Raw genomic sequence first — 18,628 nt, forward strand, 5'->3', positions numbered from 1 at the left:
CATACTCTAAGCATGTCTAGGGATCTTGTGTACATAAACATAAAACCATCTTAGTGGTTTTGTATTTATACAAACACCATCTTTCTGGAACTCAGGCTTTTAGATGCTTGGCATGTTCAAGTTATATTCCATTCTTCCATAAAGACTATCTCTGTATTTTCTCATGTCTTCATATTACTCAATAACAGGTCAGTCTTGAGCTAAGCTTTTAATATATTTTAGGGAGAAAAGTTAAAAAAAAAAAAGAAAAGCTGTAGAAAATACAATAATGAAAACACTCTCATGTCCACATGCAATAATGATATTTCCTCGTGTTAACTCTTTCTGCCTTGGATGCTCTATCTCTGTTCCTTTGACTGTGTATCTGTAATTTTCTCCTCATTCCCAATACCTCTGAATGTATCCTGCTAAGCAAACTGGGAAGCATGGTCTCTTGCCCTATTTCTGGTTAGGAACTATTCATTTGGCTTCAGTCTGCCATATACTTTGAAACTGAGAGTCTGTGCACCCACTTGGAAGGAAGCTCACATGAAACACTGAGGCCACGGCCCTAGAACAAACGACACTTGAGTAGCAAAGAGCACACTTCATATCCAGATCTTGCTTTCTAACAACATTCTCCAGCAAAAGGAACCAGGGCTTCTTAGAGAAAAAAAACCAGGGCTTCTTAGAGAAAAAAACCAGGGCTTCTTAGGGCTTTCAAGATAAACAGGAAATATACAAGATGAATCTGAACGATCTTATGGTGCCAAAAAGTAAAAAATCCTCAAAAAAAAAAAAAAAAAAAGACAAAATCACAGTGGTATGTCAAAGTGACATGAAAGAATCCACCCCCCAACCCCAGTGAACAAAACTAGAATAACCTAACAAAATTTTGCATTATAACTCAAAGTATAAAATAAACATCCATGAGTCGATACTGATATAAGATACTGAATAAAGTAATAAATGGCAGAGAAGAGATAAATTGCCCATAAAGAATAATTCCAAATAAATTTCTAGATGACCCACTGTAAAGGATGGGGATCAAGGCTCCCTACTTTGTAAATACGGATTGTACACAGCATCTTCCTTCTAAAGAGTACGGTACAGAAGGGGGCGGGGAGATTTTAGAGGAGAAACCTGACAAACCCTACATTAGCCAGGTGATCAAGGTCAACACCAACATTTATAAGTCACATAGTAAGGATGTACTCTTGTGATGTGACACAAACGGTACTTGGTTTCTGTGGTCTTTCAACCCAAATCCACAATCCCAGTTTCATTACGAGAAAATCACCAGAGAAATTCTAACAGACGGGCATTCTACGATCTATCTGAATAGCATTCCTCAAAATTTTCAAGGTCATCACAAACAAGAATAGGCCAAGAAACTGTTGCAGCTAACAGGACCCCAAGGAGACTTAACAGCTAAACAGCTAAATGTAATCCGTTATTTGGTAACATCCTAGAACAGAAAAGCACACAATGACAAAGAAATTTGAATGAACTCTGGACTTCAGTTAATCACACTGTATCTCAACACAGAAGATGTGAAATAATTTTGAATGCAGAAAGTTAATCATGCAAAATGAACACCATATAGAAAAATAAAGACAAAAACATCATAAAGATGTTATATCAGAAAGCTATGATTTGGGGTCACTTTTATTTTCTTCCTTTTAATTTTATTGTTTTGTAAAACAATTTTATAGTAAGAAAATATTATTTTCAATATCAGAAAAAACTTCAGCACATTAAAATAAAAAAGGTTGCCTGGGTCTTCCTCAAAGCCCCATTTTTATCTCCATGCAGATTAGAGCCAAAAAGTCTTTGGCTGACTAGATTATCTCTAAAATTCCTTCCAACTGTAAGATCATGTGAATTACATAAATTTTAACTAAAATCCATGTACCAGCTATGCATCTGGTAGAAACCCAGAAATATTTAATTACCACATGACTCCCAATACTGGTTAACATACATTTTGTGCCAGATATAATTTACCAGTGTCCTAACAACAGACTAGAAATGAGCCCAACTCAGTGTTAAATAGTATAAATGCAGTATATTTTTGGTGTGAAGTATGTCTTTTTATATCACTGTTTTATGTTTGTTTGTTTTAATTTTCCATCTGACTCTGACATAGGAGGCATGTTCTTATGTGCAACATGGCATCCATGCTTAGGATGGACACAGATTTAAACAGGAGTTAGTGAATATCTGCAGCATAAAAGATGGCTGTCAGTTAAGCATCAATTGTTTTATTAGTTCGTTTGCTTTAATTTTAAGATTAGTCTATGAGCATATCACCTGCAGGATACTATCTGTAACTATTCAAGAGATTTAGTGCATCTTGGAAGTTAAAAAGTGGAAACTTCAATACAGTTAAGACAGTTAGAAAATCATTACTTTTCAAATACATACTACCTCCAAGCTCACCAATTTTGGATTATATAAAAAAATAGACCTGTCTATGTAGCCTAAGAGGTGTTAATGTATAAAGGATATAAAATGTAACAAAGTTGTAAAATGGCCTTGGGCAGGCGTGGTGGAGTGGGGGTGGGGCAGGCTTGGGCAGGGGGCAGATTAGAGATGCACAAGTTAGACTGCAGATATCTGGCAGGTAGGCGGTGACTATCCTGGGCTCCGCTGCCACATTCTATTTCTGAATCTTTAAGTTGTACTCAACCATAACTTACTCATGTGTGAAAAAAAGGGAAGACATCACACAAGAATTAATGATTTATAAAATTGGGATAAACGCACTTACATTTCTAAAAAAAGAATATTCATATTTGGCAAAACTAATACAGTTTTGTAAAGTTTAAAAATAAAATAAAATTTAAAATTAAAAAAATAAAAATAAAAATAAAAAAAATAAAAAAAGAATATTCATCTTCATAGCATTACATTTCTCTCTCTTCCAACCTAACATTGAGAGTGTGTCAGAGAAGGGAACTGGAAATTAAAATCAAACCATTAAGATTAGGAGATTGGCAACAAATCTGTTTTGGCTGCAATCCTTTACCTTCTGGCTCATTTTTGATGAGCTCTTCCATTTTCCTCTGTTTCAAGGTGTCAACAACATCAGCTAAGCTGCCTTTGCGCCTTTCAGGAGTTCCCAGGGTTGTACTAGACAAGGACTCGCCACTCTGTCGCCCACCTTCTTCTGCCTTCTGAGGTGAGGTAGATGAGTTGTGTGGGGCAAATGAAGACATAACTTTATTGCCATCAACTTCCTGAAAGAGAAAGCAAAGGAAAAAATATATATATATATATACATGTATACATTTGCTTAAAATTCAATAAGCTTTTTAATTTTAATTGGTTACATGGCTTGTTCAGGACTTCTCTGATAGCTCAGTTGGTAAAAAATTCTCCTGCAATGCAGGAGACCCCAGTTCAATTCCTGGGTCGGGAAGATCCTCTGGAGAAGGGACAGGCTACCCACTCCAGTATTCTTGGGTTTCCTTGTGACTCAGCTGGTAAAGAATCCACCTGCAATGCGGGAGACCTGGGTTCAATCCCTGGGTTGTAACGATCCCCTGGAAGAGGGAAAGGCTACCCACTCCAGTATTCTGGCCTGGAGAATTCCATGGACCACATAGTCGCAAAGAGTTGGACATGACTGAACAACTTTCACCATAGCTTATTCAGTTGCAACATTAAAAAGTGATATGCTACTGTGCAGGAGCAAAAGGAATAAAGAAATTTCAGAAAAGAATACATCAACATTACAGCCTCACACTAGAGTGAGACAAAGATCGATTCATAGGAGAGGGAAAAATAAGATTCTCTCCCCAAGACTGAGTTCAAATAGCAATGAAACCTTCTACAAAGCCTATATTGATTTTATATATATATATATATTTTTTTTTTTTTGCTTTTGTTGAAAGTCTTAGATTTTCCTATGAACATCTAAAGTGCAGTGGTCAACTGTAATAAACCTTCTCATGATACTATACTGTTTAAATAAATAACATTCCATGTATCAGATTTCTTTTTAATTGTAAGCAGTCACCTCTTCTTGATGGTACTCCTAAATAAAGCACGGTCCTCATTTGGTTCTCCACCTCCCTCTCATGCTTTTAAGAAGGCATCAGACACACAGGAGATTCTGACATCAGAAAGGAATACTGCAATTTCATTTCTGCTTCTGCAGAAGATCTTTCCAATTCCATGCCTTACCTAAAGCACTGGTTCTGATGATACTCTTTGCTATTTTGCACACTAAGCCTCATCTGCCCTACAAAATAAAGTTTCTTGCAGACTTTGCCTCTTCATAATTGTGTTATGTGTGTGAAAAGAATCTATTCAAGAATTCTAAAAGGTAAACATAATTTGGTGTTCCTTTAGACATTCTTTCCCCCATGATTTCTAGTAGAACTTTGGCAATCTATGTAACTCAGGGCGGGGAAGGGGGGGGCATATTTTGTATGTTGTTGTTGTCTAGTCACTAAGTCATGTCTGAGTCTTTTGTGACTCTGTGGAGTCTACTCAGCCAGGCTCCTCTGTCCATGTGATTTCCCAGGCAAAAATACTGGAGAGGCTTGCCATTTCCCTCTCCAGGGGATCTTTTAAACCCAGGGATCAAATCTGCATCTCCTGCGTTGGAAGGCAGATTCTTTACCACTAAGCCCCCATGGAAGCCCTTATATTTTATATAAGAAGCATTATATTAATTTTTTCAAACATTATCCAGAGAAATAATATTGAAATGACAAAGAAAAATTATTTTCTTAAAGAGAATTTTCTCTGTATAATCTCTTACTTTCAAAATCTTTTGTGCTGTTGCTCAAGTCGAGTCCAACTCTTTGTGACCCCATGGACTGTAGCTTGCCAGGTTCCTCTGTCCATGGGGACTCTCCAGGCAAGAACCCCCTGGAGTGGGTTGCCATGCCCTCCTCCAAGGGATCTTCCCAAACCAGGAATCGAACCCACGTCTCCCACATTGTAGGTGGATTCTTTAGCATCCAGCCACCAGGAAAGCCCAAGAATACTGGAATGGGTAGCCCATCCCTTCTACAGGGGATCTTCCTGACACAGGAATTGAACCATCATCTCCAGTACTGCAGGCAGATTCTTTACCAGTTGAGCTACCAGGGATGCCCATAATCTTTCGACTTCCCATAAAAGAGAGCTTTTCTTAAAAATAAGTCACATCCTAACATCGTTGAGTATGTTAGTCTCTCTCTAGATTTATTTTCTAATTCGCCACAATTAAAATTTTCCATTAAAATATATGAGATTGTGACTATTCTTAATTTTCAGGAAAATAGCTTATACCCATGTTTACATGCTTGTCTTTTATTTTAAAATATGTTAGTAAGGATCTGTGGACCTCCGAAAAATGACAAATCACATGGACTTCATGTTTAATCTTTAAAAATGAATGCTAATGTTTTTGACTAGATTAAAACATATTAAAAGTATTCAATAATACTTTCAGTTCAGTTCAGTCGCTCAGTTGTGTCCGACTCTTTGCAACCCCATGAATCACAGCACGCCAGTCCTCCCTGTCCATCACTAACTCCTGAAGTTCACTCAAACTCATGTCCATCGAGTTGGTGAGCCATCCAGCCATCTCATCCTCTGTCATCCCCTTCTTCTCCTGCCTCCAAAACCTCCCAGCATCAGAGTCTTTTCCAATCAGTCAACTCTTCACATGAGGTGGCCAATGTATTAGAGCTTCAGCTTCACCATCAATCCTTCCAATGAACACCCAGGAATAATCTCCTTTAGGATGGACTGGCTGGATCTCCTTGCAGTCCAAGGGACTCTCAAGAGTCTTCTCCAACACCACAGTTCAAAAGCATCAATTCTTTGGCGCTCAGCTTTCTTCACAGTCCAGCTCTCGCATCCGTACATGACCACTGGAAAAACCATAGCCTTGACTAGACAGACTTTTGTTGGCAGAGTAATGTCTCTGCTTTTGAATATGCTATCTAGGTTGGTCATAACTTTCCTTCCAAGGAGTCAGCGTCTTTTAATTTCATGACTGCAATCTCAATCTGCAGTGATTTTGGAGCTCCAAAAAATAAAGTCTGACACTGTTCCCACTGTTTCCCATGTATTTCCCATGAAGTCATGGGACCAGATGCCATGATCTTCATTTTCTGAATGTTCAGCTTTAAGCCAACTTTTTCACTTTCCTTTCACTTTCATTAAGAGGCTTTTTAGTTCCTTTTCACTTTCTGCCATAAGGGTGGTGTCATCTGCATATCTGAGGTTATTGATATTTCTCCTGGCAATCTTGATTCCAGCTTGTGCTTCTTCCAGCCCAGGATTTCTCATGATGTACTCTGCATATAAGTTAAATAAGCAGGGTGACAATATACAGCCTTGACATACTCCTTTTCCTGTTTGGAACCAGTCTGTTGTTCCATGTCCAGTTCTGTTGCTTCCTGACCTGCATATAGGTTTCTCAAGAGGCAGGTCAGGTGGTCTGGTATTTCCATCTCTTTCAGAATTTTCCACTGTTTTTTGTGATCCACACAGTTAAAGGCTTTGGCATAGTCAATAAAGCAGAAATAGATGTTTTTCTGGAACTCTCTTGCTTTTTCCATGATCCAGGGGATGTTGGCAATTTAATTTCTGGTTCCTCTGCCTTTTCTAAAACTAGCTTGAACATCAGGAAGTTCATGGTTCATGTATTGCTGAAGCCTGGCTTGGACAATTTTGAGATTTAGTTTAGTAGCATGTGAGATGAGTGCCATTGTGCGGTAGTTTGAGCATTCTTTGGCATTGCCTTTCTTTGGGATTGGAATGAAAACTGACCTTTTCCAGTCCTGTGGCCACTGCTGAGTTTTCCAAATTTGCTGGCAAACTGAGTGCAGCACTTTCACAGCATCATCTTTCAGGATTTGAAATAGCTTTCTAAGGCCCACTTGACTTCACATTCCAGGACGTCTGGCTCTAGGTCAGTGATCACACCATCGTGATTATCTTGGTCGTGCCGATCTTTTTTGTACAGTTTTTCTGTGTATCCTTGCCACTTCTTAATATCTTCTGCTTCTGTTAGGTCCATAGCATTTCTGGCCTTTATCGAGCCCATCTTTGCATGAAATGTTCCCTTGGTATCTCTAATTTTCTTGAAGAGATCTCTATTCTTTCCCATTCCATTGTTTTCCTTTATTTCTTTGCATTGATTGCTGAGGAAGGCTTTATCTCTCCTTGCTATTCTTTGGAACTCTTTGGAACTAATGCTTTTTTCTTTCCTTTTCTCCTTTGCTTTTCACTTCTCTTCTTTTCACAGCTATTTGTAAGGCCTCCCCAGATAGCCATTTTGCTTTTTTGCATTTCTTTTCCATGGGGATGGTCTTGATCCCTGTCTCCTGTACAGTGTCATGAACCTCCATATATAGTTCATCAGGCACTCTATCTATCAGATCTAGGCCCTTAAATCTATTTCTCACTTCCACTGTCTACTCATAAGGGATTTGATTTAGGTCATACCTGAATGGTCTAGTGGTTTTCCCTACTTTCTTCAATTTAAGTCTGAATTTGGCAATAAGGAGTTCATGATCTGAGCCACAGTCAGCTCCTGGTCTTGTTTCTGCTGACTGTATAGAGCTTCTCCACCTTTGGCTGCAAAGAATATAATCAATCTGATTTTGGTGTTGACCATCTGGTGATGTCCATGTGTAGAGTCTTCTCTTGTGTTGTTGGAAGAGGGTGTTTGGTATGACTGGTGCATTTTCTTGGCAAACCTCTATTAGCCTTTGCCCTGCTTCATGCTGTATTCCAAGGCCAAAGAGTACTGTTTTTTTTTAAATGTATTAAAAATAGAGATGTCAGTACAAATATAATCATAATCTGTTGTACAGTTTTTTTCAAAGGATATTAGTGAGTTTGGGCTTCCCACATGGCTCAGTGGTAAAGAACCCACCTGCCAATGCAAGACATACAGTAGATGTGGGTTCGATCCCTGAGTTGGGAAAAACCCTGGAGAAGAAAATGGCAACCCACCTCAATACTCTTGCCTGGAGAATCCCATGGACAAAGGAGCCTGGCTGGCTATAGCCCATGGGGTTGCAAAGAGTTGAACACGACTTAGCAACTTAGCATGCATGCATTAGTGAGTACAAGGCCATTAGCTATGGTACAAACATCAGTTTGTTGGGTGACATCAAGGCAATGTGGAAGAAGCATAAGTAAAAAATGTGTGTTAAAAGAATTTTCAAAATTATGATTCTAAACCTAAATGCTTTTCATTTCCTACAAACAGAACATGTCCCTTACAATTACTATTCCTTAATTAAATATTCTATAAAAATACATTGATAGATGAATCTTAGCTTATAATATACTTGAATTTGGAAATCAATATGCATAGTATAATAATTACAAGACCCTGTAGGCTAAGTGAAGGTACACTTTTGTAATTATTTACTTAAAAACGACATACAAATACAAGCAGATACTTAAACATACATATACAGATACCTCTGAAAAGGGCAACCACATATTCATTCAGTAAACTAAGGAATGGTTTTATGAATGACTGATAATAAACATCAGCTCAGTTTAACGTCCAAATTGGAATATAGCAAAACTGTTGTTATTTATTTCCACAATCTTTCTTCTCACTTATTTCCAGGGTCAAAAGCAGAAACACTCCAATTTTAGCTTCACTTCAAACATGCATATTTTATACTCCGCTTTTACATTATATGATGATAAATTTTACAAACAAGAATTTGGCATCTGAGCTTCACATTCTATAATTGAAAACTACATACATCTTTCTGCAGAATCATCAGTACAGAGAATGGCACCCAAACTGTATGCAATGAAGTCTATTAAAATATGAGAAAAATTTTCAAACTAAAGTAAAATAAAATCATATCCCATATTGCATGTCTTTAATTCTCTACACTTTGCAAAGAGGAAGGATTTATTGTAAAGAGTTTAACGTATTTCATAAGAATTGTAACCTCAGTTACCACAGCCATATAAAAATTAATTATTTAGCATTATTGCTATTTCATGTAGGAATATTTATCTTATTGCTATTTCACCTGTCTGATTACATTTCAGCCTCTGGCACTGTTAATCCCTTTAACAGTTTCATGTAGTTAACAGATGTTTCAGTGTGGGGCTCCATTGTTCATTTGCATGGTGAAAGGCCTGTGTATGGAGCACTGGCACAGTTTTCAGTCAAGGAAGTCCTATGGTTTCCAGTTTCTTCCCTGGGACTGCATTTACCATGCCTAAAGTAATGACTGCACATTTCCCTTCATTTTCCTGGGAAGTGAACATCCAAAGAGTCTGCTAACAAATGCATCAGTGGTCTAAGGCAGCAATATATATTTAATTACATTTTGTGCACAAAGCTTCAGTATTTTGCAGCTCTTAGAACTGTGATGTGTAACTTCTAAATTCTAATGATAAAATAGTGTTCTAAACTTTTAGAATGAGGTTAAGAATCTTTGTTATTCTTGAACAAGCTTTACTTAATCTTGCCTTCTGTTACCCTTGCAACCACGAGATAAAATACCTAATGTATCCATGTGTATACTCTCATCAAAATATTTTTTCAAAAATCAATTCTTATTAATTCAATAGATAGTCTTTTGCTATATTTCAATCTTAATATTCAAATTTTACTGAAGTAGTTTGGTGATTAAGAAGAATTAACCCATTTGAAAAAATAAAAAAAAAGATAATAGGCAACTCAACCAGATACGTCGTTGTTGTTTAGTTGCTAAACTCTTTGCAACACCATGGACTGTAGCTGACCAGGCTCCTCTGTTCATGGGATTTCCCAGGCAAGAATACTGGAATGAGTTGCCATTTCCTTCTCCAGGGGGTTTTCATGACACAGGCATCGAACCCAAGTCTTTTGCACTGGCAGGTGGATTCTCTACTGCTGAGCCACCAGGGAAGCCCAAACAGATGTGTACCTTCCTTTCATTAACTGAATGATATTTCATTCTTTACTCTGGCCTCAAGAAACACATCATCATACTTATTTTTTAGCCCTATAAACTGAAGTTAAATCTATACAGGATAGTAAAAACATTACATTTAGTAGTCAGTCTATGATATTATAATCACTAAGACTGACAGCCAATATTAACACAATATTTACTTTGTGTCCAGCACAGTTTAAAATGATGTATATGCATTAACTCAGTTAATTCTCATGGCAATCCTAACTATAGTTTGTACTTCAGAGCTGGAGAAATTGAGGCACATAGACTGAAGTAAATGACTGAAGTCATAGGACTATTAAAATATAAAGTATAATCAGCTTGATCTTCTTGGCTCAGAGGCCTGATTTTCAGTGACCATGCTACTACTACCCAACTCTTAAAACACACAAGCAAAAAAAGAAAAAGGCCACAAGCTTTTAACTATGTCTATATCTATCAATGATATGGTTGCACGAGATACATTCTTAATAACTATGAAGAGAAGCTTTCACCCCAATACATTCAACTCTTAAAGAAATGATATACACATCTTGAAATGAATTAATCCAACTATTTACAGGGTTATAAAGCTCTACCCACCCAAATATAAGGTTTATGTCATACTCCAAAAAAACTAAACCTGAAGAATTAGTTATATAAAGCAAACACATAAATTTGAGCTCTAAATGGCTAATCAAAATAATGATGCTCAGTAGTTTATGCTTCTTTATCTACCTTTATGAAATGTGTGGCTACCTCTACCTTTCCTTCTAGTTCAATGAAGTTTTGAACTTAGAATAAACAGTACAGAAGATTTGGACTACCTTTAATTAGATTCTCATTAACACAAGTTCATTAATTTTGGCATTGCATAGACATAACATAAAATGAACTACAGATCTATGTAGAAAACTCTTTTGTGCTAAACAAATTTTGACATAATCATGTTCTTGTTCTGCTGCTGCTGCTGCTGCTAAGTCACTTCAGTTGTGTCCGACTCTGTGCAACCCCACAGACAGCAGCCCACCAGGCTCCCCCGTCCCTGAGATTCTCCAGGCAAGAACACTGGAGTGGGTTGCCATTTCCTTCTCCAATGCATGAAAGTGAAAAGTGAAAGTGAAGTCTTCTAGCAATGAACTATTCTTGTAGATATCACCAGGAAACAGCAAAACAACACTTTGAAAAATATCTGAAAAACTATATTTTTTGGTTGAAATGGATGAGTGTGTCCAAAAGGCACATAATCCCAGTTATAAAATAAATACTGGGAAGTAATGTGCAGCATGGTTAATAATATTATATTCCATACAATAGCCAAGGACTTCCAGATATATAAGCTGGATTTAGAAAAAGCAAAGGAACCAGAGATAAAATTGCCAGCATTCATTGGGTCACAGAAAAAGCAAGGGAATTCCAGAAAAATACTTACTTTTGCTTCATTGACTATACGAAAGCTTTGACTGTGGATCACAACAAATTGTGAAAAATTATTAGAGGTGGGAATACCAGACCACCTGACCTGCCTCCTGAGAAACCTGTATGCAGGTCAAGAAGAAAGAGTTAGAATTGGACTTGGAACAATAGACTAGTCCAAAATTGTGAAAGGAGTATGTCAAGGCTGTATATTGATACATTACTTATTTAACATATATAGACTACATCATTCAAAATGCCAGCCTGGAAGACTCACAAGCTGGATTCAAGATTGCCTTGAGAAATATTAACAACCTCAGATATGCAGATGATAACACTTTAATTGCAGAAAGTGAAGAGGAACATTGTGTGAAATGCTGGGCTGGATGAAACACAAGCTGGAATCAAGAAGGCTGGGAGAAATATCAATAATCTCAGATACACAGATGACACCACCCTGATAGCAGAAACAAAGATGAACTAAAGAGCCTCTTGAAGAAAGTGAAAGAGGAGAGTGAAAAAATTGGCTTAAAACTCAACATTTAGAAAATGAAGATCATGGCATCCTGTCCCATCACTTCATGACAAATAGATGGGGAAACAATGTAAACAGTGACAGACTTTATTTTCTTGGGCTCCAAAATCACTGCAGATGGTGACTGCAGCCATGAAATTAAAAAATGCTTGCTCCTTGGAAGAAAACCTATGATCAACCTAGACAGCATATTAAAAAGCAGAGACATCACTTTGCTGACAAAGGTCTGTATAGTCAAAGCTATGGTTTTTCCAGTAGTCATATATGGGTCTGAGAGTTGGACCATAAAGGAATCCAAGCACCAACGAACTGATGCTTTTGAACTGTGGTGTTGGAGAAGACTCTTGAGAGTCTCTTGGACTGCAAGGAGATCCAACCAGTCCATCCTAAAGGAAATCAGTCCTGAATATTCAGTGGGAGGACTGATGCTGAAACTCCAAAACTTTGGCCACCTGATGCTAAGTATTGACTCACTGGAAAAGACCCTGATGCAGGGAAAGAATATGGCAAAAAGAGAAGGGGGCAATAGAGGATGAGATGGTTGGATGGCATCACTGACTCAATGGTCCATGAGTTTCAGCAAACTCTGGGAGATAGCAAAGGACAGGAAAGCCTGCTGTACTGCAGCTCATGGGGTCACAAAGAGAGGAGATGACTTAGTGACTGAACAACAATACTTGAAAATGGCTAAGAGAGTAGACCTTACTATGGTGACCATTTTGTAATATATACACATAGCAAATCATTATATTGTATATCTGAAACTAATGCATTACCAGTCAATTACATCTCAATTTTTAAAATCTATATTATTTATTCCTTAAATTTAAAAATTACATTAAAAATGTTACTACAAATATTTATTTTGAAGCTAATTTTCTCTACCTGTAATTTATTCTGTCAAATTAGAAGATGCCAAATTTCACTTAGTAATAAAAAAAAAATAAATCATTATTGTGTAAAAAGTATTTGTAAAGCTTTTCGGTTAAGATAACGTTTCATTATATTTTTGCATGAAACCTCAAACTTTTCATTATATTTCTGCATGAAACCTCTGCAGGCTTACTTCTTTTGGATTACAGATCTCTTGATGGTACCTAGAAATATCCTCCGAAACATATACATGTGCATACAGGCAGACAAAGACTCTTGATACTGCACACATAATTTTACATGCAGTTTTAGAGAGTTAATTTTCTACTCTCATAGTTCCGACTATGTACTTCCTCCCTGAAATCCCTTAGGTACTCTTACATACCATGGGATCCAGGTTAAGAAGTTCTAACCTAAATGTGCACCTACCAATAAAGTACTATAAACTCACCAATATATGCAATTAGATGATTTCTAACTGACCTGTTATTTTATGAAAAAGAGCCTCAAACTAGATTTCACTGAAGTTTTATTCAGATAATCTGTGTCAATAACTTGAAGTTTTACTATTCTGAGATAAACCTTTAGAGAGAGATCAATATTTTAATATAAAGAGTAATAAACACATTAAAGAAGAGAGTACATTTATTTAGGGCATTGACTTCTTACTCAGAAATTACCCTGTGATAATGTACACATAAATTTGAAATGGAAGGCAGAACAAATTGTTAACTTTTATAAATGAATGTCACCATTTTGAAAAGTCATACCAGTTAAATTTCAAATAGGGACTTTGCTGAAAACGTGATGGATACATATGAGGAAGGATACACTGAGGCAAAAACCAACACTTAAAAAAGAGACACGTGTACCCCAATGTTCATCGCAGCACTGTTTATAATAGCCAGGACATGGAAGCAACCTAGATGCCCATCAGCAGATGAATGGATAAGAAAGCTATGGTACATATACACAATGGAGTATTACTCAGCCATTAAAAAGAATACATTTGATTCAGTTCTAATGAGGTGGATGAAACTGGAGCCTATTATACAGAGTGAAGTAAGCCAGAAAGAAAAACACCAATACAGTATACTAACGCATATATATGGAATTTAGAAAGATGGTAACAATAACCCTGTGTACGAGACAGCAAAAGAGACACTGATGTATAGAACAGTTTTATGGACTCTGTGGGAGAGGGAGAGGGTGGGAAGATTTGGGAGAATGGCATTGAAACATGTAAAATATCATGTATGAAACAAGTTGCCAGGTCAGGTTCGATGCACGATACTGGATGCTTGGGGCTGGTGCACTGGGACAACCCAGAGGGATGGTATGGGGAGGGAAGAGGGAGGAGGGTTCAGGATGGGGAACACATGTATACCTGTGGCGGATTCATTTTGATATTTGGCAAAACGAATACAATTATGTAAAGTTTAAAAAATAAAATAAAATTAAAACACACACACACACACACACACACACACACACACACAAATCTCACTAGAGAACACTAGGAATCCTTCTTTGGTTAGCATGATTAAATTCAATATTCTGGGAATAGGATATGGTCAGTACCCAACACTTGAAAAAGAAAAGTCAGTACTGATAGATCTCTGAAGGGTGGCTTTTATGCTTCTGATTACTGTCAGTATCAATGATGTCTGATTTAAAATCCTTTCTAAACTTTTATCTAAAAAAGAGGTGTTTAACGTATATTTAGACCCAGTGATTCAAATAAATGAAAAACTGACAGAGGTAGTTTTGCTTGAGTCACTTTCAGTCATCTAGAAAGACGGAACTCATCACAACTGTTCACCTTTCCATACTGGAAAAAGCCACTGGTAACACATTTGTAAAACTTACTGAGTTTCATGAGATCAACAATTCTCAGTGCTTAAACAAGGTAAAGTAATTGAGATTCCAGTTATTAGATGAGTGGTTCATAAATCTGCCTAGGGATGGGACCAGCAAGCTAGGTATCTGTGATTTGTAAAGATTCCTAGGGGATTGTATGCTAAGCGTGCTGTACCAGCCTAGTCTAGATTGCCTGCAAGCTAGTCATAGGAATCCAAAGCCAGATTTTAAGGAAAGATTACATTTTACATATTTCAACCTCTTATAATTGAATGATTATAATCATTCAGTCATCACAATAAAAAAAAAACTGGGTGGAAATTCCACAATACTCAAATATATACTGCATATTTTTTTCTCTGTGAACTATGGAAAGTTTCATATTCCATATCCCTCCTCAAGGTCTAATTTTTAAAGAATACTGTAGAAACCTCAGAAGTTCATTTGACTCTGTAATGGAGACACAACCTACTCTGAGAACAGATCTAACATTCTAAACAGTGACAGGCTTCATCAAGTTTAGGTAAAAGATAATTATTTTATAAAAAAGGGCTCCATTATATTTTAAAATATATAATCCAGTCCATATTTCAAGTATTTTTAATGTATTTTGGACAATGTCGAAAGAAGTGAAAGCTATTTGATGTTTTTTCCAAGCCTAAAAATACAGAATGTTTTAAAAATTCCTTTCCTGCACAATAGATTGTCATTAAGTAAAAGTCTAACTCAGTTTGCATTTTTTTTTACCAAACATTAAGATGAAACATTACCTTTGACTCACACTCAATTACTGACCAGAAGACTAAATAAACATTTAAAAGTGAATTCTCTCTTAAAAAAAAAAAGTGAATTCTCTCTTAAGATGCATTCAAATGGTACTCAACAACAAAAGATGACAGGTGATGTGTACAAATGTAACTTTCACACTCTGGTCAGTGAGCAGTATCATTATTAGCATGACCTGGGAATAGTTTGGGCTTCCCTGGTAGCTCAGACAGTACAGAATCTGCCTGCAACACAGAAGACCTGGGTCCGATCCCCTGGATCAGGAAGATTCCCTGGAGAAGAGAATGGCTACCCACTCCAGTATTTGCTTGGAGAATTTCATGGAGAAGCCTGGCAGGCTACAGTCCATGGGGTTGCAAAGAGTCGGACACCACTGAATGATTAACGCACACATGGGAATACTTAACACATTCTTCTCGGGCCTTACCCCAGACTTTCTGAATCCGAAACTCCAAAGGTGAAGCCTCAAAATGTATTTTAACAAGAATTCCAGGGGAGACTGGTACACCTTAAAGTTAGAGAACTACTGATATAGGAAAATTTGTAAGCGATAAAAGAGAAAAAGAGGGAGAGAATGAAAAAGGGAGATGACTAAAAGCTGCAGTGGTGATGAAAGCAATCATAAAGTTACAGAACAATGGATTTGAGAGGTGAGCTCAGAGGTACTATATCCTAGAGGGGAGACGAGCCTGAGGGGCAGGGAAGATTTATTAGCAAACCCTCTCTGGTGGCTCAGACAGATAAAGAGTCTGCCTGCAATGTAGGAGACCCAGGTTCAATCCCTGGGTCAGGAAGATCCCCTGGGTTCAATCCCTGGGGCGCAAAGAGCCAGACATGACTGAACGACTAACAACAGAGGTAAAAATGGCCAGTACATTTTGGAGAAAAAGGATGCTGACGTTTTTTTAATAGCCATGTTGAAATACTGAAACATACTGAAACTGAGGTGGATTTGCTGATTTCATACTAATTGTACAGGTTAAAGAATCAGATTTATGTCTATTTCATTGAGGAAATAGACTATTTTTAGAAATGTACTAAAAATTTGGTTTGAATTTGTTAACAGTTTAATCTCATTTATAAAATAAAAATAAAACAATAAGAGTGTATTTCTTTTGATTTTTTAAAGCAGTGTCATATTTGCCATCTAATTCAATACCAGTGAGTGAAACAGAAATTTAAAGGCAAATTTTCTGATTTAATAAGAGATTGTAAAAACAGGAAAAACGGTTTCAGAATATCTCTTCATTTGCATCTGGATGCTACATGGGCAGAAGTGTCTAATGGCTGTTTTTCCAGAATCACATTTCCTAACAATCTCAGAAATGCTGTGTTCAAGCATAAAATGTATGTTTTCATGTGCTCTCAAAACCACTTAATAAGCAAAAGTGGCATTTAGAGAATTCTAATATATTAAGTAATAGAACCTGTAAAAACAAAGAACATTTTGTGTTGTGACAGCCTCATTATCTTCCTACTGATGATTTGTGTGCTGTGTCTTCCTTACCTTTAAACATCTCACACAAACACTTTTAAGACATTTGATGATCTCTTCCCTGAGGGCTCAAAGGTCAACAGTAAGATGTTTCTAAACAAAAATTAGACTACACATCAAAACATTTTCATTTCACACTAGCATTGTGGATTATATAATAATATTTTAAGAAGTAAAGAAAAACTAGTCACTAATTATATATAATAATTCACCTATCATTTTCCTAAGAAGCCTTTAGAACAATCCTACTGTAGTTGTTAATAAACTTGACTAGATACCAATTCACTCTGAGTCTCAAGAAAGAAATGATACTTGAGGAATTCCTCAACCTGTGATCTGTTTGTGAAATTAATTATTTTCATTGAACAGAGCAATGAGCACGGTTTTTAAAACTGAATAGATACTTGGTAAAGTTATTAATATTAAGCTAAGTGTTTGCTAGCATCATTTATATTAATAACTGGAAACTGAGTATCTGTTCAGTGATAAGTGAAATAAACTGTGACCCCCTCACCCAGTAAACTATCATGTCAGAAAGCAGCAACGGTGAAGCCTACTGGAGGCAGGAGGAGTACACCAGGTTCAAATCAGGAGACTGTCATTTACTAATCTTGAAGAAATTATTTAAACTTTTCAAACCTCAGTTTCATCTAGAAAATGGATAACAAATAAGTAATTCATATGTGCTATAATACCAGATCTCCAGAATTTAGTAGTAATAAAATAATTATTGAAAAATAAGAAATATTTCACTTACTCAATTTTCTCTTTGATTTGGGTAATAAAAGTATTTCGAGGGCTAACTGTGATTCAGCAAGACAATGTTCACAGTTAAGCGCAGAGAATGTGAGCCCGAATAGATCTGACTCAAATTACGGTTCCTCCTTCACTAGCCATGTGACCCTGGGCAAATTATTTAATCTATCTCTGTGTTTGTAAAATGGGGATAATACTATCATCTACCTCATTGGCTCATTAGTGGATTAAAAATGTAAAAATAATGAGTTATATTAGGTAAGGGATTATATGAGTTAATATACATATAACAAGGTACAAAACTACTAAGATGGTAACTGAAAAATGGCAGGGCTATATGAGTATTTCCTAAATCAAATATGCTTCAGGCCATCATATGAGGCTACAACAATGAATAAAACACAGAATATATAAAAATACATGAAGAAAAAGTCAGACCTTTTACCAGGAAAGTGGAAAAGAGGAGAAAAACCCCCTCTTCTACCTACCCTACCAAAACCAGAAAATGCATACATAAGTAGTTTTGTAGTTCTTTCTGCTGAAATCAAACTGCATCCATAGAAACTTTTTTTTTTTTAAGAATAATTTAAATATTTTTGAGGTGGCCCATTTTTAAAGATAATACAAACTTTTTTAAGGGAAAAAAAAACTAGCTCACAAAATGTCATGCGACATTAGTGTGCTTTTATCTCTGTCACATACTCAATTTTCAAATTTCACAGTTTAATGGTTCTCTACAAAGTGAGAACTCTGGAAAATGATCAAAGAAAGAATGTTCAATTACTCCTCATTACGAAATAAAACTTTTTAAAGTCAAAGTCTGAAAAAAAATTAGAGTAATGAATTATTTTTCATAAATACATGACACCAATTACTTATTATGCCATATTTCAACTTATCTTTCATATTTCTCTTTCTTCTTGTGAGATGAACATATCATTTTTTTTTCTTTCTTTATGAGAACATTAGCACCACTCGATTCTCTTGCAAACAAATTTTTAGGTTTCTTTA

At 36.4% G+C, this 18,628-nt stretch overlaps 1 protein-coding gene across 19 annotated transcripts in view; it reads right to left on the reverse strand.

Annotated features, from left to right (window-relative positions):
- SOX5 (SRY-box transcription factor 5) overlaps positions 1-18,628 on the reverse strand; it is a 1,156,954-nt gene that overhangs the window by 346,529 nt on the left and 791,797 nt on the right. For all 19 annotated transcript variants that reach the window (XM_045165614.1, XM_045165607.1, XM_045165602.1 and 16 more), the window contains one exon: positions 3,011-3,221. In XM_045165614.1, coding sequence (XP_045021549.1) covers positions 3,011-3,221 — 211 coding nt within the window. The remainder of the gene's footprint in view (positions 1-3,010; positions 3,222-18,628) is intronic.

Source organism: Bubalus bubalis, chromosome 4, assembly GCF_019923935.1.
Source record: "Bubalus bubalis isolate 160015118507 breed Murrah chromosome 4, NDDB_SH_1, whole genome shotgun sequence".
Classification (NCBI taxonomy): Eukaryota; Metazoa; Chordata; class Mammalia; order Artiodactyla; family Bovidae; genus Bubalus; species Bubalus bubalis.